Source organism: Patiria miniata, unplaced genomic scaffold, assembly GCF_015706575.1.
Source record: "Patiria miniata isolate m_02_andy unplaced genomic scaffold, ASM1570657v1 HiC_scaffold_7, whole genome shotgun sequence".
NCBI lineage: Eukaryota > Metazoa > Echinodermata > Asteroidea > Valvatida > Asterinidae > Patiria > Patiria miniata.
This window is the reverse complement of record NW_024037074.1, coordinates 1168930-1196771: the sequence shown is the minus strand read 5'-3', so window position 1 is coordinate 1196771 and position 27842 is coordinate 1168930. Positions and strand designations below refer to the sequence as shown.

General features: G+C 38.8%; 2 protein-coding genes across 19 annotated transcripts in view; one reads left to right on the top strand and one right to left on the bottom strand.

The window, feature by feature from the left end:
* Positions 1 to 5902, top strand: part of LOC119744366 (1-phosphatidylinositol 4,5-bisphosphate phosphodiesterase beta-4-like) — a 68670-nt gene extending 62768 nt beyond the window's left edge. For all 17 annotated transcript variants that reach the window (XM_038220264.1, XM_038220263.1, XM_038220261.1 and 14 more), the window contains one exon: positions 15 to 5902. In XM_038220264.1, the coding sequence (XP_038076192.1) occupies positions 15 to 86 (72 nt within the window). In that variant the 3' untranslated portion in view covers positions 87 to 5902. The remainder of the gene's footprint in view (positions 1 to 14) is intronic.
* On the bottom strand, positions 4376 to 27799 carry LOC119744367 (N-acetylated-alpha-linked acidic dipeptidase 2-like). 2 transcript variants are annotated; one of them, XM_038220265.1, is made up of 17 exons: positions 27202 to 27799; positions 25907 to 26063; positions 23717 to 23845; positions 23120 to 23248; positions 21068 to 21260; positions 19936 to 20026; positions 19388 to 19477; positions 18854 to 18939; positions 18059 to 18178; positions 16474 to 16556; positions 15733 to 15864; positions 14210 to 14301; positions 12880 to 12973; positions 10765 to 11017; positions 9578 to 9659; positions 8663 to 8755; positions 4376 to 7417 (listed from the first exon to the last, which is right to left on the bottom strand). In XM_038220265.1, the coding sequence occupies exons 1-17, from the start codon at positions 27438 to 27440 to the stop codon at positions 7216 to 7218; spliced, it is 2265 nt and encodes a 754-aa protein (XP_038076193.1). In that variant the 5' UTR covers positions 27441 to 27799; the 3' UTR covers positions 4376 to 7215. The 2 variants fall into 2 exon arrangements, with proteins under 2 accessions (XP_038076193.1, XP_038076194.1); XM_038220266.1 differs by lacking the exon at positions 12880 to 12973 and adding an exon at positions 13065 to 13155 and having other exon boundaries at positions 27202 to 27732.
* Between the last annotated feature and the right edge of the window lie 43 nt (positions 27800 to 27842).

Here is a 27842-nt window from a genome sequence, read left to right as displayed (position 1 = left end):
ATGTCATTCAACAGATGATTGAAGCGCACAAGGCCAAGTTGACAGAGACCAATAACTCCAACAGCAAAGTCGAGGCTGTGGTATGAGACCTGACCAATTTGTTGAGACCCTACGACACTGAAACATCCAAAGACGCTACACTGAGACTTACCCCGCCAGTCTGTCACCCTCACCCTCTAACACACGCAGTGACATTGGATCAAGAAGGGAACCAGACGGATTGGAAACTGAAATATGGGCGTCAACTGCAGTTCATTTGTACTCTCCGATAAAATTTATTTGTCGAAAGGTGTTTACTAATAAGAAATAATTACTGATACACATTCAACATGGTAATGATTTGTCCTTCAACACTTGTATTTGTTTTAATTCGGTCGAAACTTAGTCAGAATTATGATCTCGTCTCCTTGTGGGTTTTTTTTTTCAGTGAGAATTACAACGACTACAATTATTTTGTTACCTCCATTGAAGAATTGAAAAAAACCTTTGTTCACTACCTTCAGTTGTTGTTCAGTAAGGTATATATATTTGGCCAAACATGTTTTTAAGGAATATAATTAATGACTTTTCTATTAAAAACGAATTGGGAAAGAGCCGTCACTTGTTCTGTGCATGAGGGATATGAAATTAAAATTTGTCCATAATATGGGAAAATGGAGTACTATTGTTGTTTTTTTGGGGGTTGAATGAGTATTAGAAATTCAGCTTTTACAGATGTCCGTATGGATCCAAAGGAAAAGCCAGTGGTTGAATTTCTCCAAACTTCTACGCAGTAGTATTTTTCTGATGTGTGCTGCAAAAGTGAATTAATATTGAAAATTATTTATTGAATCATCATCATTTTCATCATTTATGTGGAATCATTAAATTGAATTCAGAGCCTCCACTTTCTGTACTATATTTCTTGCCAAATCTGTTTTGGAAAAAAAAATCAGGAAAATCCAAAACTCTAGTATTCTTGTACTCCCTTGATTCAAAGACCGCCACAAATATTGTCCTGAATTTTAAAGGTCAATTTGTCATATTTCTTCTCATTTTTGGAACTGTGATTCAAAGCAAAGTTGAAGAGAAATTGTATTCGTTAGTAATTGTATTCAAATACCTTGAGAATATTTTTTATTCATATCATTGTGTGCTAATTTTTTTCAAGAGAAAAAAAAATTCTAGATTAAGTATTTGAATAAAATAAACCAAATTTTATGTCCAGTACTGTTCTTAAAAATTTCACGTTTTAATTCTGAAGAATTTAACTAGAAGTGTTGTATGTCTCCGCTTACTTTGTTCATTGGGAGAGATCCATGAAGGAGTCCTTTGCTGAGAAAATTTGCATTTTTGGAAAGTAGAAAAAAGTATGTTTTCCTCAAATATCATCACAGAAGTTGAATTCGGACTGACAAACACGCACGTTGTAAATATGTACAGTCAAGTAATGAGATACAGTTAACAGAGACCATAACCTTGACTAAAAAAAAATTTAAAAAAATAAATAAATAAATAAAAATGTGTAAATAGACAAGACAAGAACGCTAACATGTCTAGGTATTTGAAATCCCAGTAAACCAAACGTTACGTACTGTGTGTATTCTGTGTTTCATAGGTACATAGGGATAATCCGACGTTTTAAAAGGTTATATATAATGAATCATTTTTGATGCAGTGTACATATATTTGTTTATGATAAAGATACATTCGTAGGATCTTTTTTCAAAGAAATTCTGTATACATGGTGCATTGTATCGCCCCATCTTCCGAATCCCCCCCCCCCCCAGGAAATTTAAAGAATTTTTTTTGATAGCAAATGTGTTCACTGTTTATTTGAAATCCGAATGCATTATTGTTTTTTGTTTGATACCGGTAGACTTATGCATTGTAAATAACGTTGGGGTGTATTTTTTTTTTCTCCAAATCTTAGCTAAAAGTCACTACCAAAAGAGTTTTGTCGTCAAAGTATTGTGGGGAATAATGGAACTCGCCTCTGTTTCCCTCTTCATTTTTCCTAAAGTAAAAGAGCCATTTTAGTCGCCTCATGTGTTTTTGCGAAGGGGGAAAAAAATGCATACCCAATGCATGATAGAGTTTGAACAGGCACTATTGACAAAGTGTTCATAGTGAAGTCATTGGCCGTATTCATGGTTTACTTGTCATGCTTGTACATACTGTTCATAGTTCGTTTTGCATACAGGGCTCACTACGGTTCCGTTTAGTAGAATTTTATTTATTACCGATGTTATTTTGTAATATTTTTGGTATTTTGGAGAGTGTCAAGCCCTTGAAAAAGATAAAAGAAGACCTAGTTTCGTACTAGTTTCATACTTTTTTATTTAGTAGTCGGGGGTACAGTGTTGCATTTTAAGTTAGATTTAAGAGGGAATTTGGGTATTAGTCAAAGTAATTCATTATATTAAGTCATGTCAGTATAAATAATAATATCAAATGTGAAATTTAAACTTAAAAAAAAAAATGAATGATAGAACTTTATATTTAGGATGTGTGGTGTAGAGTTTTATAATTAGGTGAGAAGAACGCAAAACTGTCTGCAATATCCAAGCTAGAATGTACAAATTCTCATCGGTGTTTTTTTCCTGATTCGTCCTTAAACGAAAAAAAAATTATAACTTTTATTATGAAAGATATTCTTCTCTCTGTATATACAGGTGGTTGTATTATTGTTCAAAATAGCTACACAAATATAATTTATTGTTTAGGATGGACGCCAATTTATGAAATACCTAGTTGGTTATTTTTTTTTTTGCATGGAATGCTGAAGAAATGTTATACATTATGTAAAGTTTATTTTTTATGTTTTAAGAATTGTTAATGGTCGTGTAATTTGGGGGTTGCGAATGGGTTAGGGTCTGTGTCCTAATTTAGTTGGCAGAGTGCAGTTTTGTTGTTGGTCATATCCGGAAGACAATGCCTCATTTTCGTACTCAAATTAATGTGATGCCATACCTCCATCGCATTATTGCCACGCCCCTTTTGCTTTGTCTTTGATATGTTGTTGCCACGCCCCTCCTAATATTGTTTGCTCCCTGTGTTGTGGTTGCACAATTACCAGACCATCCCCCTACCTAGGGCCAGCCCGAGTGTTTGATGTTGTATCAAGCTACCGTTACAAATCCCATTCTGTGTGCTATGGCCACACCCCTTCAAATGCCACACCTAAAAGTGTGTCCATATCTCACTCCTGCAGATGCCACGCCCTCTTGATATTGCCACGCCCCTACTTGTACCCCACCTTACATGTATTCCTGCCCTACGTATGTGCCACACCCATTGTGCCACGCCCCTAGTTGCCCACCTTAATAACGACATACCTCAAGGCCACCATTGCCACAACTACCTTTTTCAATTATTCCTGTCTTTGTGTTTGTGCCAGTGTCTACATTTCTTCGTTGCAGCATTTAAGTGTACGATGATATAATCCCGGAATATTTTCCTGGAAAATAAAGTTTGGTATAATTTTTTTTTCAAATACTGAAATTTGAGACAAATCAAAGGACACGATCTGGTAATCTAATTTTGAAAAGCTGTATTCCTGTAAATGTAAAATCAAATTAAAAACCTTGTTTTTCATGTGTTCCAAAAACAGGAGGTAAATACTAGCTGTTTTGGGTAGGCCCCTCTATTTTGAGTTCAAACTGTTCCGGTCATTATCAGGCATGCAACTGGGAAGTCATAAACAAGAGGAAATTCAAATCTTTCCAAGACTTTGTACAGTTTTTTTGCTATTTTCAGTGGCACACATGGGAAGTAAAAAAAAAGAGGAAATCAGCTGATCCGAGGAAAAGTTGCATGCCTGTCATTATACAGGTTAAGATCACTATTAGAATGTGGCATAGAAACAATGGCAGATCGGTACAATACCACTGACAACATCTGTTGAATTATAATTGCTTATATCAAATAGGTCTGACCAAAAAGCTATTTTGTGTGGCCCTTTGTTTTTCAGATTATGCCTAGGCATAACCCCTACCCTCCGTGATGCTTCAAAATCCACCAGGATTTTTAAAGAATTCAGGAAGGCAGAGAGCTCAGTCACTCTTATTTTACAGAAAGACTTGATTGCACTCTGGTGGAGTTTGGAGGATCCTGGAGGGTTCCTAGCAATGCTTGGCGAGTGAACGCTTCTTCATTCTTGTCACCATTGACTGATTTACCTGTGAATGTTAAATATGAAGTCATCAAAACTGTTTGGTGATGTGTCTTTCATTAAATTAAGATAAAATTAGTTTGTATGTGGTTATAGCAGTCCCTTTCTGAAGTTTGCATTCATTTCAGGATTTGTGTATGCAAATTTTGCGAAATTTTGCTTTTTTTTTCCAACGTACTACAAAATTTATTTAAATGAAGACAATTGCATTTATTTGGGAGGTTAATTTACAGGGTTTTAATTTTAATGAGAATTGATTGTCAATTTTTTTAGGCTTACTTGAATGTAGTTCAAATAGAACAATGTTTTAGTTATATAAAAATACAGTGAATAATACTGATTAATGTTTAGCTACATAAATGATTTGCAGTACGTTTTCTATTGAATAATATCCTCATAGCTAGTTTGCAGAAACATACCTTAGTCTCATGCATAACAGGATACGTAATGTTACAAACATTTGTCTTTTATTTTACTGCATGACATGTAAGAATGTTGGCAACAATCGAAGGGTATTGTTAGGTGCTGCAGGCCAGTGTAAGTGTAGCCTACATGAACTGTCGTTGACAAGGAAGAAAAGGAAGTTTAGTTTAAAAAAAAAACACGAAATTTTTCAACACCAATAATTTGGTTGCCCAAAAACGCAAATGGTAGCATATATTGCTTGTTTCCTTCACTGACAAATCTGATATTGATATCATTTTTAGGCATTAAGAAGACAAAATGAAAGATGTGGATGGAAATACCGAGGACAGTTTTGACTTTTTTTTGGTCATCTCTTTATGGAGAGACCATAGCTGCTTGTCTTTTTCAAATGTGATCTTTTTTATTTATAAAGCAATCTCGAAATTTTGTAATGTGAAATTACAATTTCACGTTTTGTGTTGTCAGAGTAATTAACCACCATACCCCTTGTGTTCTGTAATTGTTAAGTTTCTCTGTGCTTCCTTAATGGCGTTCGAATGCAAGCAGTACTCTGTGATGTTTCCCAATTTAAAGTTTTTTTTCTTTAATTGCGAGGGTTGCAAATCTGGCTTTTGGAAATCGAAAAGAGTTATAAATTATGGTTTCTGTTAAATTGTGAAAGTTTTAACAACCGTTTGATCGCTACCTAAATCCTGAGTCAAGCAAGCAAACACATTATTGAAATTTAGTATTTGAATCTTTGCTGTCACGTTGACGTCAATCCTCTTTTCGTCTTGGTTTTTTGCCTCAAGGTATTAAAGCTTATTTACAATTGCAGTTATTTCTTAGCATTTTCTGGAATTAGACGTAGATTTGCTCGTCTGCTCTTCCCTCCAAATTTTCATTTTGCATTTTAGAAAAAAAATGTAAAACAAAAACTTCTGAAGCAATAGCATTTAGTTTCTTCCGTCTACTCAAATTTTAAAAAAGGAATATAAAAAAAAATGATTAAAAGTCTTAAAACAGAGCTGATAAAAGGTTTTAATAGTTATGTCAGAAATAGACATCCCTAAAAATGTTAAATTTGGGATGGCGGGATGCCACTGAGATAGTAAATTCCCACCCTGCAGTCGGTTAGGTCTGTATGTATAGATTGTGAATATTTCTCGGCAGATAAAGTACTGTATAGCGAGTGCACTGCCCTCTCTGGATGTATTTGTGCTTTTTTGAGAGTCATCAGCTGATTATAATGAGTGTTAACACCAAACACACGTGACGAGGCGTGTGGGGAGTACTATTGGGTTAAAGTCTATTAAAATAAAGTGCACATTTTGACCAACTGAACCATTAGTGCGTGCAGTGTCATGATTGTTGGTTTTTGTTCTCGATTGTCTGTGACTTTTTAAACGATTTTGAAAGAATCATGCAATGATAAACTGTCATGCAAAAATAAATGTTTTGTAAATGAGACCTGTTGACATACGAGAACCACCACATTGTACAAATCCTGCATTAAACTCTGAGTGAATTCTGCATTCACTATTCACAAAGCTGGCCAACATCAACTGCATAATGTGACCTCTATCCAGCACAAAACGAGTCACTTGGACAAATTTTTGAAAGTGGTATGTGGGGCTCATTAGGACTTCGAGTAAGCTTTCCAATGATGGGAATTGGTCAAAAGCTGATGGAGTTATAGGTACAGTTCCCAATTTTTGGGCCTTTGAAAGTTGAAAAACAAAAATGTTGTTAAAGTTTCCCTATTACATTCCGTAGGAAGTTCACAAATTAACTCCATTGAAGAAAACAAATGTTCATTATTCCATTCTAGCTTCTAACGTCTTAACCTGAATTTCGATAATTTTTGCCTGCACAGTGCAATATAGGCTGTATTTCAAAATATGGCCGTGTGAATTACGACTGGTTTTGTGCTCAAGGAACTCATATTGGCCTTAGCAAATAAGTATGCTGATGTAATGAAAAAATACACCCTCAAAAAAGGCATGTGAACACAACAGTTCTACACCTCTGTACCAAGAAACGCATAATGCTAACGTTTTTCTAAGTTTCAGGAGATCTAATGTCAAATAGTGGAGTTCATTTATTACTGGACAGCTCTTAACATTTGTTTTGCAAAAGTTTACACCATATGGTATTTATTTCTAATGGGGCTTTATCCTATCAAATTCTATGTTAACACATTGAAGACGTTTATTTTAATCAGTCAGCCAGCCCACACATCTTGTAGCGTGCTGATTGCTGATTGGTTGGCAAGTGTTATATCAATTTCTATGTGCAATATGTAAAAATAGATTGACCAATCATCTTCTTGCTATGATTAACCTTCATGCACAAGCATATCCTGCTTGCTGACTGCTGATTGCATATTGGATGGCACGAGTATGTGGGCCATAATTAATAAGTACTTTGGACCAATCAGCTCTGTCCTATGATTGGCACTCAAATTGCTGATTGGATAGCTGGAGGTATATTAATGGTCTATATGTTTTATTTGCTTTGGACCAATCAGCTACTCACTGATTAAAACCTTTGAATGCCAGCACATCTTGCAGTGTGCTGACTGCTGATTGGATAGCTCGGGGAATACAAGCCATATGTTTAATAAGTACTTTGGACCTATCAGCTCCTTGCTGTGATTACCCATCGAATGCCAGCACATCCTGTAGTGTGCTGACTGCTGATTGGATGGCATGAGTTGTGACTGCCATTTGTTGCTTGACAATATCCCAGCGCGCATCTTGATCTAGTGCTTCGTCGATTCGATACATGGCGTCGACGATGCCCGGGAAGGCATCAGCAGCATAGTAGTTCTTACTGCTTGGCGCGAACACGATGTGTCTGCAAATGGAAACAATAACAGCAAATGAAGATAGAAGTATTACCATCTCTGGAATCTTAGGGCCGTGATGGCTGATTCTTGTTAAACTCAAGATTTTTAAATTACTGATTTGTAAACTCAACAGAAATACACATACTTAATCCAATTTAAATCGAAAACTTGGGATAACACCAAAACAGTTTATCAGTTCCACACCTGAAAATTTAACCTTTTTTTTGAATTTTAAAGTTGGTGTATCCATGCTATCTGAAATTGAATTTTTAAACCAAGTGTTATTTTTTAACAATAGCAGATGTTATAGGATTCAAAGTTTAAATTAGGATCATGTATCCGCTCCTACTTTCTTTCGTAAATTTTGATATCATAAACGATGCTTCGTCCCGCCCATTTTGCAGGGTAAACAGCTTGGCCATTTCTCGCCCGCTTTGCGGGCGATCAATTGTGAACAAACACACACCCACCCACCTTTTCATCTATATAATACAGGGTGAGTCAAAAAAAGCGAGACCCAAATGTCGGGACTATTGTTTTAGTGAAGTTGTGCATGTAGCACTGTATGTAGTTCTGTATGTAGCACTTTCAAAATCTAGCATATGAAAGTCCAAATCATAAGCTTTCTTTTAGTATAAAAATCATTAAAATCACTCATGTGCTTTTCAAGTTACGGAATTTTAAACACAACCACCATCTTAAAGTTCTGTGCACGGATCACAAAAAAAGGTGCACGTTCTTTCAGCAAAACGAAAACAATTCACATACATCCCTATGTGATTTGTTGCTGTTTTGCTGTAAGAACACTTACCTTCTTGTGATCCGTGGACAGAACTTTAAAAAAGTGGTTGTGTTTAAAATTCCGTAACTTGAAAAGCACATAAGTGACTTGAATGATTCTTGTACTAAAAGAAAGCTTATGAATTGAACTTTCATATCCTAGATTTTGAAAGTGCTACAAGCAGAACTTTACTAAAACAATAGTCCTAACATTTGGGTTTCATTTTTTTTTTTACTCACCCTGTATATAATATAGCAGTGTTCTTGCTTAGCACTGAGGACCAACATCTGCCTGAATGCTTTGAAACAGTGTTAACCCTGAATCACTGGGCACTTTTATCCTGAATCCTCAAAAATCTTTCAATGTGTGCTAAACCAAGGACAGATTCGTGTAAATTTGAAAAGATGCCAAACTTGATTTTGGTTCTTGGAGTATTAAGATATTTTGATTTAATATTCTTGCTAGATCTTACCTAAGAAATTTGCGATCTGGTAGTCCAAGAGGATCAATGAATGCTCGTTCAAGTTGCATCAATTGATCGTTGACTCGACGCAAAGCCATCAAACTAGAAAATAATCAGCAAAAAAATAATAAACATCAGTCGTCATACTAGACATTGTTGCAAATCCACTTTGGTGACTTAGAGCAATTTAAGAAGACGAAGTGGGCAATTTCATGTGCCAATTAATTTCCTTCCCATAATACTCTGAGGCCATTTTGTAAAATAATGGCTATATTGAAAATGCTTTCAATTCAGTTATCTTGACTTGAAAGTATTCATTCTTGGAGTGGACATTTTCTCCACATGCATGGTGCAAGCTGGCACGTTAATTTAGTATACAGATATTGAGTGGCTCAGAGTGGAATGTGAGGATAATCGCAAGGTAAAATCTGGACTCTTCCAGTTCAAAAGGCGAAGCCGAGCGAACTGGAAAAGTCCAGATTTTACCATGCGATAATATTCCACCCATTTTACATTTTAAAGCCACTTAATATTTGTTTTATATAAGTGGCATATAGATCCTTGTCATTTGATATATATGAACTTTTATTTCAATACAAAATTGGTGAAAAATGTATTTCTCTCTTCCAAACCAACCTTCACGAAAGTGTTTGAACCCAACTCTGTAGCACTGGCTCTTTGGAACAATACGCGCTACGCGCAACGCGCATACCAGCATGCATTTGCACACAAATACCACGTCATGGAACAAGGATGATCCTAACTGTTGAATAGTAAATCCCTTTCCCCATTGGTGAATGGGACTTTTTGAGCCCCGGTGTGAATGGGAGCAATAATGAATGTCACGTGATGTGAGTTCCACCAATCAAACGACAAGGATCTGTATGTCAGTCATATAATAAGTTTTATCTGTTAATGTCTTACTCTTTCATATCGGTCTGTGAGATGACTTTCTCAAATTCAGTGGCAGCTGCTGAAAAGTTCGCCAGAGCAGAGTAGATGTAATCTGTGACAGAAATCATACAATTATTACATAATATCATGGAGGAAGGAAGTGTTCGTAAGATTCGAACATTTCTTAAAACCTTGTACAAGATTTCAGGATACTCAAATGAGGTTAATGATTATCAGGTGTCTTTTTGGGGGGCTTACACACCTATATGTTCCGACACCCCTATGTTCCGACTGCTAATATTGCTATCCCTAACCCTTATCCTAACCCCCCCCCCCCCCCCCCCCCCCCCCCCCCCCCCCCCCCCCGTTTTCCCGCAACACTTTATCTACAAATAGATTAATTATGTTTATTTTCTTCGCTGTTAAGATTAATAACAACTTGAAGATAGAGAGCAAATCATTGGAATTATGTGGACACATTTTGGGCCAATGAAGCATTATAAACATTGGTACTTTGGTAGACAAAACATGCCAAACATGCACAAATACACCATTTTGCGGTTCGATGCGGTTCGATACATTTCTCATTCATAATAACTGACCACTGACTGTCCCCCAAAATATCCTTCCCCCCCCCCCCAAAAAAAGAATCTGGCGGCTTATATGCGGGTTGTCAGACATAGGAGTGTCAGAACATAGGGTGTCGGAACATAAAGCAGTCACCTTTTTTTTTTATCCAGAAATACTGATACAATCTTTGGGACACTGTCACAACTCAATAATTTACGAGTCATCGTTACAGTCCGGTTTCAAGTCACAAGCTGTTCAAATCAACTGTGGCCAGGGCATTCCTTTGTTATTGTTGATCCCCAGTTATTTGTGACCGGACTTGTGATGGGTTTGTGATGGACTTAACTTTCACACCACTTAGTACTCTGCGATAGGATGATTATTATAAGATTTGAGGCTTTGCATGGTGGGGTATCGGTATCGTTTCGGTTTGCGGTAACACCATGTGGTAATAACTACTGCTTAGAAGATATTAGTTCTGAGAAGAACTTGTCCTGCTTATTATCAACTTTGCTAAGTAGTTTTTGTTCTGTTAAGAACAGTCCTGCTGTAAGTTCTATACGAACTTGTCTTTGGTTTCATCGTTTCGACTAGCCTGCTCTAGTCATCGTCAGGAGATGATTATTACCAGTAAATTTCCCCCTCACCAAAAGTGATTCCCTGCGCAGCCATCTGTGCCTCGTATGCAGTCCTCACCGTATCCATGGACCCTGTGATCTTGGTCACGTAGTCGGTGCAGTCAAAGGGAAGTATGACGGACTCGGCCAGATCTCGGGCCACCTCTGCCCAGAGTCTGGCCACGGCCTGGTGACGGAGGAAATCATAGTCCAAGAACGTCTTCATGTAGTAGAAGGTCTCGTAGACCGAGTGGTAAACGGGATAGCTGGATATTCCCAGAGACTGTTAGTAATGAGACAAGAAAATATGTTAAACTTTGCTGTAAAGAGTAAACCCCAACAAAGTTTTGTCTGAAATCTCAAGTGTTTTTGAGACAAAATGTCTGAGTTGTAAGCCTTCACAAGTCATCACGAGTCACTCAATATTCATTCATGCACCTATTCCCAGTCAATTAAATGGTTAGCTATTTAAAGGGGATGTATACATGCGTTTTGGTCAGTTGTGGCACCTTGAAAAATAGATTTTCAAATTGAATTGAGAATTTTCTAGCATTACATTAGTTATGAGCTTTCCATGCATGATCAAAATGAGATTTCATGAAATAAAATCGGCCCATGACAATTAAGTAATCCATTAATGAATTTCAACTTTTGAATTAAGAGCGAGACAATAATTCGTTCTGAATAGTGTGCGCAATTTCTGAACTAGACAGCGCCATTTAAAACCAAATTTTAAAACCGTATAACCTGCCAAAACAAACTAGCACATTTGTTATAGGACATGATCGTTTAAATATCGTTCGGAAAAGACAATTGAAATTTTAAATCAACATGCAATACCAACTTCAAATAATCTCTACCAAAACAATCCTTAGTCATTGTTACTATAGTCATTGTCTCGTGTTACTTGTGACTGACTTGTGCTTGACTTGTGACAGACTTTCGATTGACTTGTGGCCGATTCGATCACAATTTTTGAAATTGGCAAAGCAAAAATTAACAGTTTGGAAATTGTAACAATTGTGCAAATTATCAGAGATTTTGCCTCAAACAAAGAGATTTCAGACATTATTGTGTTAACTGCGCTTGAGCAATCCAAGCCATTTATGCACACACACTCTGTGGATGGATGGAGAAAACAAAAACTACTGTCCCAGGAGACTAGTTAGACATGCACATGCAAGCCAGTCCGAGGCAGGGGTGTTAGCTGCAGGCTGGGGTGCTGGTGGATTGGTACACTGGATATTGGCAAGGGTTAGCCCACTGATCTCTATATAAAGACTGGATAGCGGATATGCATACAACATTCACACAGTAGACTTTGCATATTGACCAATTCGCCCCCGGTCTTACGAAGATGGCTGCGTATAATACGAACGTTCTAAGCGTAAATACGTGCGCGTTGTATCAACAGTTGACGCGCATTTTGGTCACGTACACATATTATGATGTTCTAAAAGGGACACATTTCCATAGTGATTATTATTTCAAAACGCCGAAAAAGTGATATTTGCGACATTTTAGTAACCACGACGTTAGAAAAATTGTAGTTAACCTTGGTCAGTGGTAGTGGTCAAAATATAAGTCAAGTGAACCGCGACGTTACAAAAGAAATCATGCTGGCTATAAAAACGGCAACTTGTCCTTTGTAGATCACCAGCCGGTCTCACCAATATGGCGTCAAATTCGTTCATTGTGCGGCTCTATATTAGCTATCCAGTCTTTATATAGAGATCAGTGGGTTAGCCCCACTAGTGGCCGCGATATTGCTGCGCTGTATCTCTGGCCACACGCCAGGTGCTCCAGTACTACTGAGGAGTTTATTCCAAACACTGGCGCTCCCTTTTTTTGAACTTTTTTTTTTTTTTCACATATCAGTGTATATGGTTGCATTCTATGATTTCTCATCTTTTGCCCTCCGGGTAGATTAGGTAATCTTTCTTCAAATTTTTCGAGAAATTTAGCATCTTCCTGGAGTTCATATGCGCCAGTGTTTGGACTAAACTCCTCAGTAAGTTGGGAAACCAGACGTGTGGCCTAATGTACAGCGCAGCAATACTGAGGCCACACAAGTGGGGCTAGGCAAGGGTTGGCCAATATGGAGGGACACAGCAACATATACATGTGTCCAAAAGTTGAACTTACGTGGTATTTATAATAAAAAGTCATACTCATAGCTGGCACCCCAATTCTGTACATGAAGGGAGCAAAATCGCTCCCCGAACCCATATTCTTGATTCTGCGAGAGGGAAAAATGATGAAGTACAAAAAAAATTAACTTTCTAAATGTTAGGTTGATTGTAACTTGCTTGGTGATTGGTTGGACTTACAGGATCATATCTGTAACGGAGATCAACTGCCGATACTCCGATACGATACATGAATGGGGCAAAATCGCTCCCCGCACCAAGATTACTGACTCTGTCAAATAAAAATCGTACAATGGTCAACGATGTCAAAGTGTAATATGACATTCATAAATACCTAAGACAGTTTACCCATTCCCATTGGTCGAGAGCCCGACACGTGGCCGGTCTTAAAAGACATGGCCGGCTCATGGGCGTCGCGAGGGGGGGGGGGGGCGCTCCAAAAAAAGGAAGAAGAAAAAAAAAAGGCGCGAAGTCATAGTGGTGTAAATCTAATGAGTTGGGGGGGGGGGGCAAAATGTCCCTGCTCCCTCTAAAACTGATAAATCGAGAATTTGTTGAGAAATACAAGATTTTTTTGGGAAAAATATGTTTTGCCCCCTCTAGAAAAAATCCTGGAGACGCCCATGGGCCGGCTGGTCTTAAACACTTTTCCAGTGTCACATGAAATTTGGACACCCATGAAATCCAGTGCCTTTTACCGTTTTATTGGTTGAACATTCACAATCCTCACGTAGGCATGCCCAATACAGTAAATCAGTGTCTCATAGTCTGACATTCAGACTACACTGGCCCAGCTGCATTTTGCGCGACATCACACAGTACGCGCGACGCTCGCACCAATCTCCTTATAAGGTAAGGAGTTGTACAGGTACATTCCATATTATAGTCAGAGTGGTGTATCATAAAACATGAGGTAAAATTGTTGACCAAATTGGTTGAACAAAATGGTTCGCAACGTCTGGTTTTTGACTTGATTTTAATTTTTGGACCGAAATGATATGTTTTTTGTCCGAAAAGGTATTTATGAATGATAATTAACATGTGCTTGGTCGGTATTAAACACTATGTTTAAGACTGATTTGAGTCTGGAATGCTTGGGTAATTATCAGCATTTCAGACTCCAACCAGTCTTAAACACAGTGTTTAACACCTCCCAAGCACACATTTATTCACTTATTTTAAACCAAATATTGTAAAAAAAAGCTCGCCCTTCATTTGCTCTTTATTAAGCACATTTCTGATTTTCTTTTAAGGAAGGGGATTAAGTGTTTTGGAGGAGTTAAAATACCTTTTGTTTTCAACACTGAACACTTTTTTCTCATTACCTTGGCAGTGTATTGGGATCATTAGCATCTGCAGGCAAACGATCTCGCCATGTATCATACAACGATGTTGATAGGTCTTCTGGATCAGGCACCTGACCAACACATGAAACAAATACAAGATTACATTTTGCACCAATCTTGAATTTAAAGGGAAAATACAACATTTGCAAACATCAAAAAATAAAACTACCAAATCATTTTGAAATACCTTGCTGGACTGTTAGTGAATGACAGTGTAAAGCATCCTGTAAAATCATGGCACCTGGTATATTGTCATTTTCAAGAAAAGTAGTATTTTATCAATTTCCAACGCTGGTCGGCTGATCAGCGTTGGAAAAAACTGGCTTTTTTTCATATACTGGCCCCAATTGACCATCGCACTTGTTTGCAATCGATTACACACCTATGAACGGGTACAAGCCAGCTAGACTGGTTCCCTGACCTTACAATTCCCCAATGTATGTAAACTGCTCTGTTTCTTCTGATATGGAGTCAGGGAACCAGACTACAGGAAAATGATTGTTTTCTTGGTTTTTATAGCATTTTCGAACCCAAAACCTCAAAAAAGTCAGTGTAACTATATTTGCTATATATTTCCAACCCCCCAATTCCATCCATTTCTGAAAATTACAGCAAAAGCAAATGATGTATATTCCCTTTAAGTTTTGTGTCTCTGTTAAATTGCATGTCTCGAGTGAGTCACAAATGGCTATAAACTACCGCCTACTTTTAGGAATGACCAATTGGGTGACTCGTTACAAATTCAGATATATCGGACCAACAATTCACAATTCCCCTCCACCTGTAACTTCTGTAATCACCCCAAGGCACAACAAAATGATTCAAACAAGACCCTCCAAGGAAATCACACCGAACTCATACCTTTTTTTGTTTAAAATGTCTATCCCTCCTCCTATGTTCTCTTCTTTTGTTTGTTCCTTCACATCCCTTTGTTTTTCCTTCCACCCATGCATGGTTGTGTGCCCCTTACTTGTCTGTTTGCATTTGTCATGTTTGCCTTTGACAAACATTCCGCTGGGATCGATACATTAGGCCTATACATTGTCTAATTTCGTTTAATTAAAAAAAAAATCTTATTTGGGAGGGTCCTTTGTTCTTTAATAAGCATGTTTTAAGAAGTAGGCCACACCTCCTGCCAGTGGCGAATCTAGTGGGGGTCTGGGGGTGTTAAACTCCCCCTCAACGTCCCCCAAACAGCAGCAAATGTTTTACTTGTAAACTGGGGCAAATATAATAAATGGGATGGTAAAGTTCCTGAATTAATTCTCAAATTGCCTTAGAATAAAGGAGAAAGCATCAAATTTCAAATTTTTCCGGAGGGTATGCCCCGCTGCCCCCAGGCACGCCTACACACTCCCGCAACCCCCCCCCCCCCTGTCATTCTTCCCCCCCCTACCCCTCTCCCCGTTTCCTGAAGGCTAGATCTGCCACTGGGCCCGTCCCTTCCTTACTATTTCCCAATGAATAGTGGAACAAAAAGAAAAAACTGTGGAATTGCTGACCTTCTTCGATGCTGCATAGATTGCCTGGTAGAGCAATGGCGTTGATTTGACACTCAATGAGTAGTTACCAGTCACAGCAGAGTCTACATTGATGTATGCCACAGCCCTGGCGGCAAGTACCCTCTGAAATTCCTGTGGAAAAAAACCCAAAAGCTTTTACATAATTTCTTTGTAATGTTTATACTTGTCAGCATTTATTTTTATTTATTATTTATTAGATAATTTCACAGGTAAAATACATGACAATTAATATATTAAATATATGACAGCATTTAGGGCGGTTGCTCATGATTAGTACATGCGTTTTCATCGGTTGCTAGATGTTAACATTCAGGACTCCAGACTCATTTTCAGTTTTATGAAAACTTCACAAGTTCCTGGATGTCCGCTCAGCTATTAGAGAAATAAGCTCTATAGATTTTAGTTATCATGAGTTAAATATTACTATCCGGAACGAACTTTCTATCAATTGATCATGCAAGGACTGAATAATCCGCATATAAAGACTAAATTGAATTAACAGTTTCGGCGGGCATTTAAAAAGTTCCGAAAAGTCTGGGGTCTGCCTCAATAACTGTTGATAAAGTCGGTCAAGTCAAAGATTTCACTGAAACCCAATGCAATTCATATCTTAAGTACAGCAAAAATCTGAACAGAAGTGAAAGTACAGTCTTAAATATTGATTTTTTGTTGTAAAATATAGCCATTTTCCTTTTTGTCACTCTCTGAATATTTGCTTACCTCCACGAACTCTGTAGATCCTAGCAGACCATACTCTTCAGCTCCCCAGCTCCCAAATACGATGGACCGTCTTGGTTTCCAACCTTAACACAAAAGTTACAAAATCAAATGTCTGATGTACGTACAATGATATTTTCTTGTTCTGTTTCGAATCTGTTTTTTTTTTCATCTTAATTCGGGGTGGAAGTATCAGGTATTTCAGCAGATTTGTACCGTGAGTGCAGAAAAACATGCAAAACTACTTCAGGCCAACTTTACTCACTCTTTAGCCAACACAATTCTCCAAAATCATTTGGCAAAGACAAGGTCCTCAGTATTTCACCAGCCAAGTTTGAGGTCTCAATTCAATTTTTTAAAGGAGACTTTTCTTTAATATTTTGCACCTGGAAGTGAAGCCAAGTGATATCAATTTAAAGCCATAGACTCGACTGGTACATGTCCAACTTTTTGAAAATATTGACTCTTCAGTGATCTGGTGGCAGACTATGGAGAGATATGTAGAAATACACCGGTACCAGATGTTTCTTTTGACACAGTTGACTGCAATACTATAGGGGTGTCGGACTGGTTGTTTCATGGGCAAGAACTAGTCTATTTTCTTGTGTTGCATGTTTTCAATAACTTAAGTTTTGGGACTCTCATACACAGTATTTTTATTTTTATTTATGTTATTTGCGGTCATACACGTACAGGGTGGCCTTATCAGTTAAACAGCTGTTCGGACTATAGTATTTTAGTACTGTAATAAAATAAAAATAAGGAAGCCAGGCAGACTGTTTCTGTTTGTTTTTATGGGAGGATACCGTATGTATAGGCCTACTTGTCCACCATAAATACTGATGCCTAATTTTATTACCTGCTCTGAAACATGTCCATGCCATTAAAAAAAAAAGAACAGCCTTCGACCCCACTTAATCTGAAACCGGCCTTATAGCCTGCACAACCACTTCCCAATTTGCAAACATGTATTGAAGTCCACCACAAGCCAATCACAAGCCAACGACAAGCTAAAACACAAGTTAGATGGCCAATGACAAAGGAACACCTTTACCACCAGGGCCATTCCCCGATCCCAGACTTGGGGCAAGTGCGGAGCGTAAATCCCTTATGGCGTGGGGTCCGGGACTGCTTTATTGAGATCCCCGGAAAATTGTGCATTCGTCGAGATGCTCTGTGATGCAATCTGAGGCATTTCCTGGCCATTTACACGGAATTTTCGAGCAAAAGTTCTTCAGGGCCAATTGTAAACACAATACCATGGGGGTAATTAAATTAGAATTTGTTGGCGGCGATTTTTTTCGTTTTTACCCCCCTCCGCCCTTTTTTTTTTTTTTTTTAGATTTCTGAGCAGAACTCGTCAGCAAGGGGGGGGGGGGGTGTTCGAACTCCAAACCTCCCCCCTAGATTACGGGCCTGACCACAGTCAATTCGAACAGGTCACCGGTTTGGTCCACGACTTGAGGCTTGTGACTGACTCGTAACAATCCAACCTGGGCCAATCAGTCACCAAAAATTTGGATTGCCGCATCGTGCCTTAGTGGAGAGTGAAGCCACGCCCCGAAAATTGTCATCATCATACACTCACCTGATTTCCTGAGCTCTCCAAACACACGCGATACCTCCATAAAGGCTGCCGTCCCGCTACTTGGATCAACGGCTCCATAGACCCATGCATCACGGTGATTACCAATCACCACATACCGATCTGTAATCAATCATGGATACATAACATTTCCTACAGCTTGAGACATTCAATCGCTTTCAAATTTTCCACAACACCAGCGCTAAGATCCGATATCAAGCTGCCATTTTCAGAAAATTATAATATATATATTCTAGATACTAAATAATCACAAATGTGAGAGCTTGATAAGTATAACTATCCTATTGAAGCCACCCCCCCCCCATTGTATCGTAGGCTTCAATAGGAACAATTGTTTTCAAAAACAATTGATACAGTTCCAATCCAGATATAGGGCCTACTATTCTGCGACCACAGATTCTTAGGATAAGTTTGTTTACCAAAATCAGAAATTCGATGCTTTCTTATCAACCTGATCACAGGTTCCTTACTTGTTGAGATCTGATAGAGCTGCCAATTAAGAATTTCCATTTTAGAACATTTGAAGAAAAAAAACATTCAAAAAAGGTATTTAAGATTGTGTTTTTCAGAGTATTAAGCAGTTATAACACAGAAGTGATATCCTGTTTTGTGAAGGATTGTTCTCATTTACTTGTTACAACGAGAGATTTCGCCACATGTTGTTTTCATATATTTTTTTTTTTTTTGGGGGGGCGGTGCGTTTCGCATTGCAATTTGCGCTACGCAATACTGCTTTATGTTTAATTGCATGGAGGTAATATGGTAATTGTTTGCTACCTGGTTCGATTTCACCTCGAATGAAACCAATGACATCATAAGTCGTCCTTGTCTCTCTGGTGGTATGGATTGTCATTTTTACGTTCCTGGTAGAGATGTACAAAAAAAATCAATCTTTTATTTCGTGTGGTGTCATGATACCAGTACCGTATATTACATGATTGTTCTTGGTTTCAACTTTTCCCAAACAAACTCAACCAGAGTAAGACCAACTGTCCGAGTTAAAGGCGGTTCATACCTATGAGATCAAAAGTGACAGCACGTTTTTCGCTGCGGATTTGCAAAAATTTCACACTTTTCAACTTTGGAATATTAGCAAACATTCCGTGCATGATGATGATGATGCCTAATAATAATTTGCTTCACATACGTGAATCGGCCTTATTTGAGTATAATAATATCGGAGTTTCCACGTCCAGCTCGACTAGTGGAACTCTCCACACTCTCCCCCCAAACACAAATACGGAGAACTTAAAGTACGACAGAGAAGAGCGATGGGTGTCTTCAAATTCAACTAGATACCACAAAACTAACCTGCTTGAGTCGTTAAAACCTGGGCCAAGGCGGTAGGTGACGGGCAGATGTCCCTTCCACTCATCAATGACCTCCTCGCCAGTCATGTTGCTGGATTGAGAATCACAAAAGAAATTATCTCACATTTTGGATTTTTTGGGGCCTGGGTTTGACAAGCATCAGTTTGGAATGGAAAACAGTGAACATATTTCAAAAAAACAAAAAAACAAAAACAACCCCGAAATTGTGTTGAAGATGGAAAAAATAAAGCCAGAAATTGCGGGTAGCAAGAAAAAGGATGATTTTAGCAACACGGCATATGGTATGTAACCATCTATACCAACCATATAAATGTAACAATAGTGTGAAAATAATGGGTCTAAAAGTAATTGAGTACCAGATAAGGTTTTTTTAATTGAAACTTGAGGGGGAATCGAATGTTATTAAACGGACAGAGAGAGAAACTTTAATTAAGCTATGGTCAAGTGATCATTTTGTTTGTCCTAGTGCTTGTCTCCCGACTGTCTGTCTTCTAAATTAAGGACGTTTAGTTTGCATGTGTATTTTACCCGAGTAACAGCTGTGCATCACCGTAGCCGATTGGATGGACGGGTATCTTTGGTAGAGCCGTATCGTAATCGTCTATACGGAAGGCAAATGCTGCAAAGGGTGTAAAAAAAAATGTTAAAATTTGCTATGAAAATAACGAGTGGTGAAATCTAAACACTTTAAATCCTTTTCATCCCAATCAAGCACCAAATTATTATTCCTGAACGTGGACATCGAAAAAACGAAGTATACAGATAGGCCCGCTTCCCTTTTGTTATATATGTAGGATACATTACGGTATCTATATACATTATTCAAGAGTTTTAGAACAAAGAAAATAGCAGTCAAGTCTATCACAAGTCCATCACAAGTCCTGTCATACAGTCGTCATAAGTAACAGTTGATGAAAAATAACAAAGGAGTGCTTGTATCACAGTTCATTAGAAGAGCTGGTGACTTGTGATTGACTTGTAATGGTCTGCTTTTACATGACAAGAAGAGCAGTCAAATACATGTATGAATTTGTTATGAATGTGAACAAAGAAAGTGAAAGAAGCAAGACTCCAACCCCACCAGCGCTCTACCAACTGAGCTATCCGGTGTGGTTAAGAGGAGGCGCAGGTTCAAACCCCGCCCAATTAGGATGAATTTCAACAGGTAAGAAATGTCAGTCCCTTACGGTTGCAGACCAGTAAATCGGTCCGAAATTGCCTACGCCGGCCAAATCACGATTTGCATGCCCTCAAAATCTTCAGTGTTTGAGCAAGCCGTGGGCCATAGTAAAAAAAAAAATATGGGTGGAAGCCGTGCACAGGACTATGAACTTGTAGTTCTGTTCAATTTGGATGAAATTGGGGCCCTTAAAGCGGTCTAATTTGCAATAGAGTGTAGGCATCGTTTTTCAAAATGGCGCTGGGCTTCAGGACTATTTTCAGGGGTGATCATCTTCAAATGGAAATTTCTCCTAAAAGTCATCAGCTGACCCCCCCCCCCCCCCAAGTTGAAAAGAAAATGAAAGATGATGTAATAAGCTTTAATTTGATGTGTGTCTCGAACACCTTGAAGAGTTGTGAGTATTTTCCCCGAATTTCTGAAGTGGGAGCATTTACCATTGGGGTCTATAGAAGTTTATTTACTGGTCTGTAACCTTACGTTTAGCAGGGTAACCGGGCGTGACCGGGTCACCCTTGGCGTCACTGACGAAGGTATTGCCCCTCTGCGCTCCGGTCTCGGGCAGCCACCACCCATCTGGGTACACCTTGATGTCACCGTCATCGATGGCGTAGTCTGCCGGGTCCGAGTACAGGATCAGGCCCTTGGCACCGGCCGCCTGGGCATTCAGTGCCTGTAGGTTGGTATGAGGGGGGAGGGTGGGGTTCATTTCAGAGCAAATGAGGTGGCAAAAGGTTTCGAAGTTGAGCGGAAGGTATATATTGATTATAGCCTCAGAAGTTACCCAAGTACCTAACCGAGATTTTGGAGGAATATACACTTATATAAAAAAATTGACTTAAGTAGAAGACGTGTTCTAGAAAACAATCAAACTTGAACCTTGCTTACTAGAGTATTTTCTGGGTGTAAAATTGACTTTTTGGGGTACAATCTGACTTGACTGTTTCGTGGTCATATCAGCAACTGTGGGATTACAAAATTGAGGTGTGTACAGCGTGGTTTGCTGATATTCCCAACAGTAAGATGTGACAGTGAACAAAGTCGATCTTAAAATGTAAAAGATATATCAAAGAGCCATATGCAATCAGTCAGAATAATCTTTTCATTCGGTTGAGCAAGGCAGCAAATTAGAACGAAATTAAGCTCTATCTGTGGATATCACACCGCAGCATGGAGGTGCACTGATTTATGAGTCTGGGGTATACAACATGTATAACAGTGCGGGTAAAAAAAAACGAAACCCAAATGGCAGGACCAATTGTTGAATGAAGTTTTGCCTGTAGGATATGAAATCCCAGTCATTGAAAATGAGTTTTCTTTTAGTGCAAGAATCATTCAAATCACCGATGTACTTTTCAAGTTGTGGAATTTGAACACAAACAGCGTTTAAAATTTCTGTCCACGGATCAAAACAAAAGCAAGTGTTCTTTCAGCAAAATGAAAACAATTCTCATTTAGGGATGCATCGGTGAAGTTGTTTTCGTTCAGTTGCTGAAAGAACACTCCCGATACCTTTTTTTAGGTGATCCGTGGACAAAACATTGAAACGGTGTTTGTGTTCAAAATTCCGTAACTTGAAAAGTACATGAGTGATTTGAATGATTCTTGTACAGATCGAAATCTGTGAAGTAATTATTCGATGTCTAAAGTTGTAAGAATTTTCGACTGGATCACTCAGAAACATCAACTACAATGTACATGTACAACATTTTTCTTGTGAAACTTGAATATATTACGAGGAGAGCAGCTTTAGGGGGCAATACTTCAGTAACATCAAAATAATAATACTCTTTTTTCCTTATGGTCCATTTAAAGGAAGATTTCATCCGCAAATTATTTCATACAATGTGTTAAAGGGCTCATGCAATGTTACTTCCTTTAATGCAATCTTTGACAATGCACCTTTGCATCCCATTTAACCTTACTTTCAATTTCCGTTTTGCCATTTTCAAGGGTGTTTTGGTGCCTTTTTAATTTCCATTATTCATGAGCAAAAGTGTGATGTCATTTCAGGCAGAAAAACCTCAATGTTACAGCTATTTCACCACAAACGTTGCCAGAATCTAGAATATTTTCCCGTCCTAGATCTTCTTTTCTGTGGTCATTTGGTGTTGTGTCAGTGCATGGCGATAAGCCATTGAGCAAACGTTTTCACGGACGTTTTCAATAAGCAAATTTAATTTTTGGGTTTCGACAACTTGGACAGAAAACCCCTAAACTGAACAGTGTCTTCCTGAAATGACATCACAGCAACAACGCCCTCAGTTGTATGGAAAAGCAAGCACACTTTTAAATGTTTCAGAAGTACACTTTTCAATAAAACTACCAAAAAGGGATGTCAAATAGTTTTGGTAAACTTAAGTGGAGGAGAAACTTGCACAAAATATGTTCCCGTGAAGAATTCATTTCACGGATCTTTTAATGAAAAATTGAAAATGCAAACCGTGCCTCAATTTAGAGTGTATTTGTTTTTCTGATGAGAGGTATTCTAACTGGACTATGAATCTTTTATTAGGCCTAATGAATCATCACCTTATTCCCACGGAATATCTTTCCATAGCGTGCTATAATGATGGTTCCATTCAGCTTGATATCGCTGTGAGTTTTCTCCAGGTATTCAAAGTCTTCAACTCGAGCGTAATTCGCATACACCAGGTCGCCCTTATAAGAAAAGAAGATGGTATAGATTATACACAAAACTCTTACGTATATACATGCGAACCCCAAAAAAGAAAGAAGAGATGTTGTGCATCTAATACAAAAAACAAATTCACATAGGCCCACCCAATGAAACCGAGATTTCTCATCATTATTATCTCTATGTTTTAAAAACTTGTTTAAAAAGATGAAGTGATAATGTGAACCATAACAATCAATGTATGTCTCCTAATAAGCATCTGTACTGATGACGTCACACTTTGTTTACATGTGCACTTTCCTATGGAGCCAGTGGGGGCCCACGGTCCACTGAGCACCATAGGAAAGCACACACGTAAACAAAGTGTGACGTCATCAGTACAGAGGCTTATTGCCATAAAAGCCAACAGATGTGATTGTATCGATGGGATGGGATGGGATGGGGTTTGAGCTCAAGTGCATGGTAAAAGTGGATTGGCTAAAAAGTTATACCTCTGGCTCTCCCTGATAGGAATATGCATTAAATGGCGGCACCACATCAGGATGGTCATCTCCGGGTCTGAGCACCGCCTCCTCAAGCCGCGAGTGGAATATCTCATTGCCGTCTTCAAGAATGGATACCTGATGAAATCAACAGTGTCGTTGGAATAGAGTTTTATTTGATAGCTTCAGGGTTTAGTGTCAGTGCACTTCAACGAATTGTATTTTTGTTTTTCATTACGAAATTTGGGCTTGAGTATTTATTTCAACGGGGAAAAAATGCTTGTTCTAATTTTATTTTGGTAGCTTTTGCGCACCAAATCCACCATACAAGTACCATTGGTTCCCAAACTCTCCATTATACAGGGTGAGTAAAAAAAAACCGAAACCCAAATGTAGGGACCATTGTTTTAGTGAAGTTCTGCATGTAGCACTTTCAAAATCTAGGATATTAAAGTCCAATTCATAAGCTTTCTTTTAGTACACAAATTATTCAAATCACTTATGTACTTTTTAAGTTACGCAATTTTAAACACAACCACCGTTTTAAGGTTCTGTCCACGGATCGCAAAGAAGTTAAGTGTTCTTTCAGCAAAACGAAAACAAATCACATAGGGACGTGTGAATTGTTTTCGTTTTGCTGAAAGAACACAGACAGAACCTTAAAACGGTAGTTGTGTTTATAATTCCGTAACATGAAAAGTGCATGAGTGATTTGAATGATTCTTGTACTAAAAGAAAGCTTATGAAATGGGCCTTCACATCCTAGATTTTGAAAGTGCTACATGCAGAACTTTAATAAAACACTAGTCCCGACATTTGGGTTTCTTCTTTTTTTTTTTACTCACCCTGTAGATAATAAAATGACGCGGAAACCAGTTCAATCTGCGGAAACTGAATTATTCTCGGTCGCAAATAATTCAAAATTTGAAAAGTATAATATTTCATAACTAAAAATGCAGGCCTGTTTTTTTCGGCAAGATGTTTCATACAAAAGTGAATGACTTGCGTACTGCTAAAATAGCAATTTAAAAACTGAATCTAAATTTTTCGTGGTAAAACTCGAAAACAGCACGTACCTTTATTACCTTAACATCTTTAATCCCCTCACTTCGTTCGTGAGGCTCTTTAAAAATCTCAAACCCAAGAATATGCCAAGACGTTCAATCTTGACATTTTCCCCACTGCGCCATGAGAAATTAACTTTTGACATTGACTTGGCAACCGAAAAGTACTTTACATGTATAGATCTAAATTCATTCTCGGGGTTAATTAGGGTCGCCTGGCTTGGTGCTTATATCGCATTTCGAATTGGATGAGACATGCATTTGTGATATTTGATCTGAAAGCCAAGATTATTTGAATTAAGCTCATATGCACATACTATGGCTAAAGGGTAAATCGTTTGGCCCGGGACATAATGATGGGTTTACCAAATACACAGTCTACTTTTACTAACCTATCGAGGACCCGCACTGTTCCCTTCTTTTGTCGTTGTTTGTGCTTGAACTTTTTGACACGTCTCGTTAGGCTTGTGTGCAAAACCTACGGACACCTTGGGCTCAGGTCGTCGGGGCCATTGTTTTCTCAGGTATAACTCTTTGTTCAGAGTCGTGAATGATAATATTTACACATATTAGGATATATCTACACAACTAGTGTCATATTTACACCGCATGTAAATATCTCTTGACATGTCTAGTTGTAGGTTTGTGTACACTACCGGGGCCATTGTTATCGTCGGTCGTCGGGGCCATTGTTATCGTCGGTCGTCGGGGCCATTGTTATCTCAGGTATAACTCTTTGTTCAAAGTCATAAATGATAACATTTACTCAGTTGGGATATATCCACACAACTAGTGGCATACATGGTTAACATCACCAATGAGTGGTTGAAATAACCAACAATTGTTTTACATGTGTCCAACCAATCGGTTGGTTGGACACATGTAGGGCTCGTTCAATGACGGCCATTTCTGTAGAAGTGCAATGCGTATTGCTCGAAATGTGTTCGAAATACGACGCAGCCGATGCGCGTTAACAAGTTGACACTCAAAAATGCCGATGCACGTGGATGGTCTTTAGGAAATGACGTCATTTGAACGAGACCTATTAACCAATTATTAGTTATTTCAACCAATGATTGTTTATGTTAACCAACGCACTGGTTGATGTCTGGCGCTTTATGTATTATCCTTTTACCTTGTTACGAATGGTATCATTGGGGTAGGACAGTAGGACGTCATAGGGAACCAGTTTGGCGGAGTCAAGCCCTTGCTCTATCCACTTGTCCCGTATGTACTCGGCGTTGGAGCGTTCGGCGGGAGATCCGGCGATATGTGGGACCTTAGTGAAGTACCTGCGTCGGTAATCACCAACACAATTATAAACATAATAATAAAAATACGTACTATAATAATTGCATCTTCCGTGGCGGGCGGGAGGCAAGGGGAAGCGAAAATTCTGCGGTCACCTTTTACAGTCACCCTCCCTGATCTTAACCGAAATTGTCTCTCTGAACATTTCTTAATGACAGAAATCAAGAGGGAGATCCAGGCCTACGTTTCGAATGAGTGCTTTGGCGAGTGTGGGCGGGAGGCGATTCCCCCCCCCCCCGTAGATGGGTTGTTCAAATGGTATGCCTAATTCAGTTTACCTTTGAATCGTTGCAAGACACTTAGGTTCTCGCTCTCTTTTTTCCCCTTAAAATAAAATTATATCAACGATAAATGCAGAGAAGAAAACAAGTGAAGAAAACAAGGAAAATGAGCAGTGACGACATGGATTCGAATCCGGGCTGTATCCATAGCTCATCTCGCTATCCACTTCTCTACTGTGGTAACTCGACGACGTTCGTACCTTAAAATGCTTTAAAGGTAAAATGCTTTAAAGTTCAAAGTTGTTGACTTCATAACAGTACTCTTGATATTTTTTGTGACATGAATGAACATACTGGCCCGATGACTTTGGAGCAACCAACCTACGGATAAGAAAGTCGCGGGCGTGGGGGGATTTCACCAAATTAGTACCAAATTAGACACCGACGAACACTCTTGAAGAACATGAACGCCTGTATATATGTAACCAAACATCCGTTTTGTCTTTTTAATTTTACAAATAACCTAATTCATAAACTCGTCGGCACTTTTTTGACCTTTCTGCCACAGTCTGAATATCATCTTTATTCTGGCCCCTGATCATCGTTTTAAAATGAACATTTGCTCCACAAAGCCACTGACGTATCCAAGTTTGGGTAGACTGGGGGAGCCGGATCTCCTCCCGGGTTTTCTCGGATAGCCCCCCCCCCCCATCACCGACTTTGAAAATAGACTGTTGTTGCATAGAGCAACGAGAGATTTAACGATATACATTTACTGAGAATGGCACAGCTTCAATAAGCCAATTGCGCTGTGCTTAACGAACCCCCTCCCCCTTCTGTTCGGATTTCTCCGCCCCGCCCCTCCCCTCCCCTCCCCTGCAGACTGTTTTTTACCTACCTTAGATTTTCCTCAATGTTGGCGGCGTTGATAGGGTCGATGACGTTCACGCCCGGCATGGGCGTTGATCCCACGTTTGAATCAGGTGTCGGTACGGCACACTCCGGTCCTTTTGGTGCCGTAAAATGCCCGATAATCACCCCGAGACCGATGCCAACCGCAGCCAGGAAGGCCGTGAGGCCCCAGAACATGGGCTTGGGCCATTTAGACTTTTTACCATAATACCCCTCCATCTCCATATCGGGAAAGAGTTGTCAGGTTTCTTTCGGTGATTCTAAAGACCCGTGCTGGGTATGTGATCACATTCAGCATAAGCAACTCAAGTGACCCTGTCCAATTTGCAGGGAACCTATATAATCAAATTACAACCTAGATTGCACAGTAGGAATAATCCTGTGAACTTTGATACTTTATGTCTTATCTCATAAACACTTCGCTTGAGTGTTTAAACACTTGACAGGCCAATATAATTCTGACTGGGTAAATAGTACTACATGTACCATATAGCAGGTAGCCAACTACAAAAGCGAGCTGTTGGTTGTTGGACAACCCAAGTTATAGTGGCGTAGGCCTATACTTTACCACTCGCTAGCCAAATAAGTTTTCCACAACGCCAGTATGCATTTATAAATCAGGTGTAT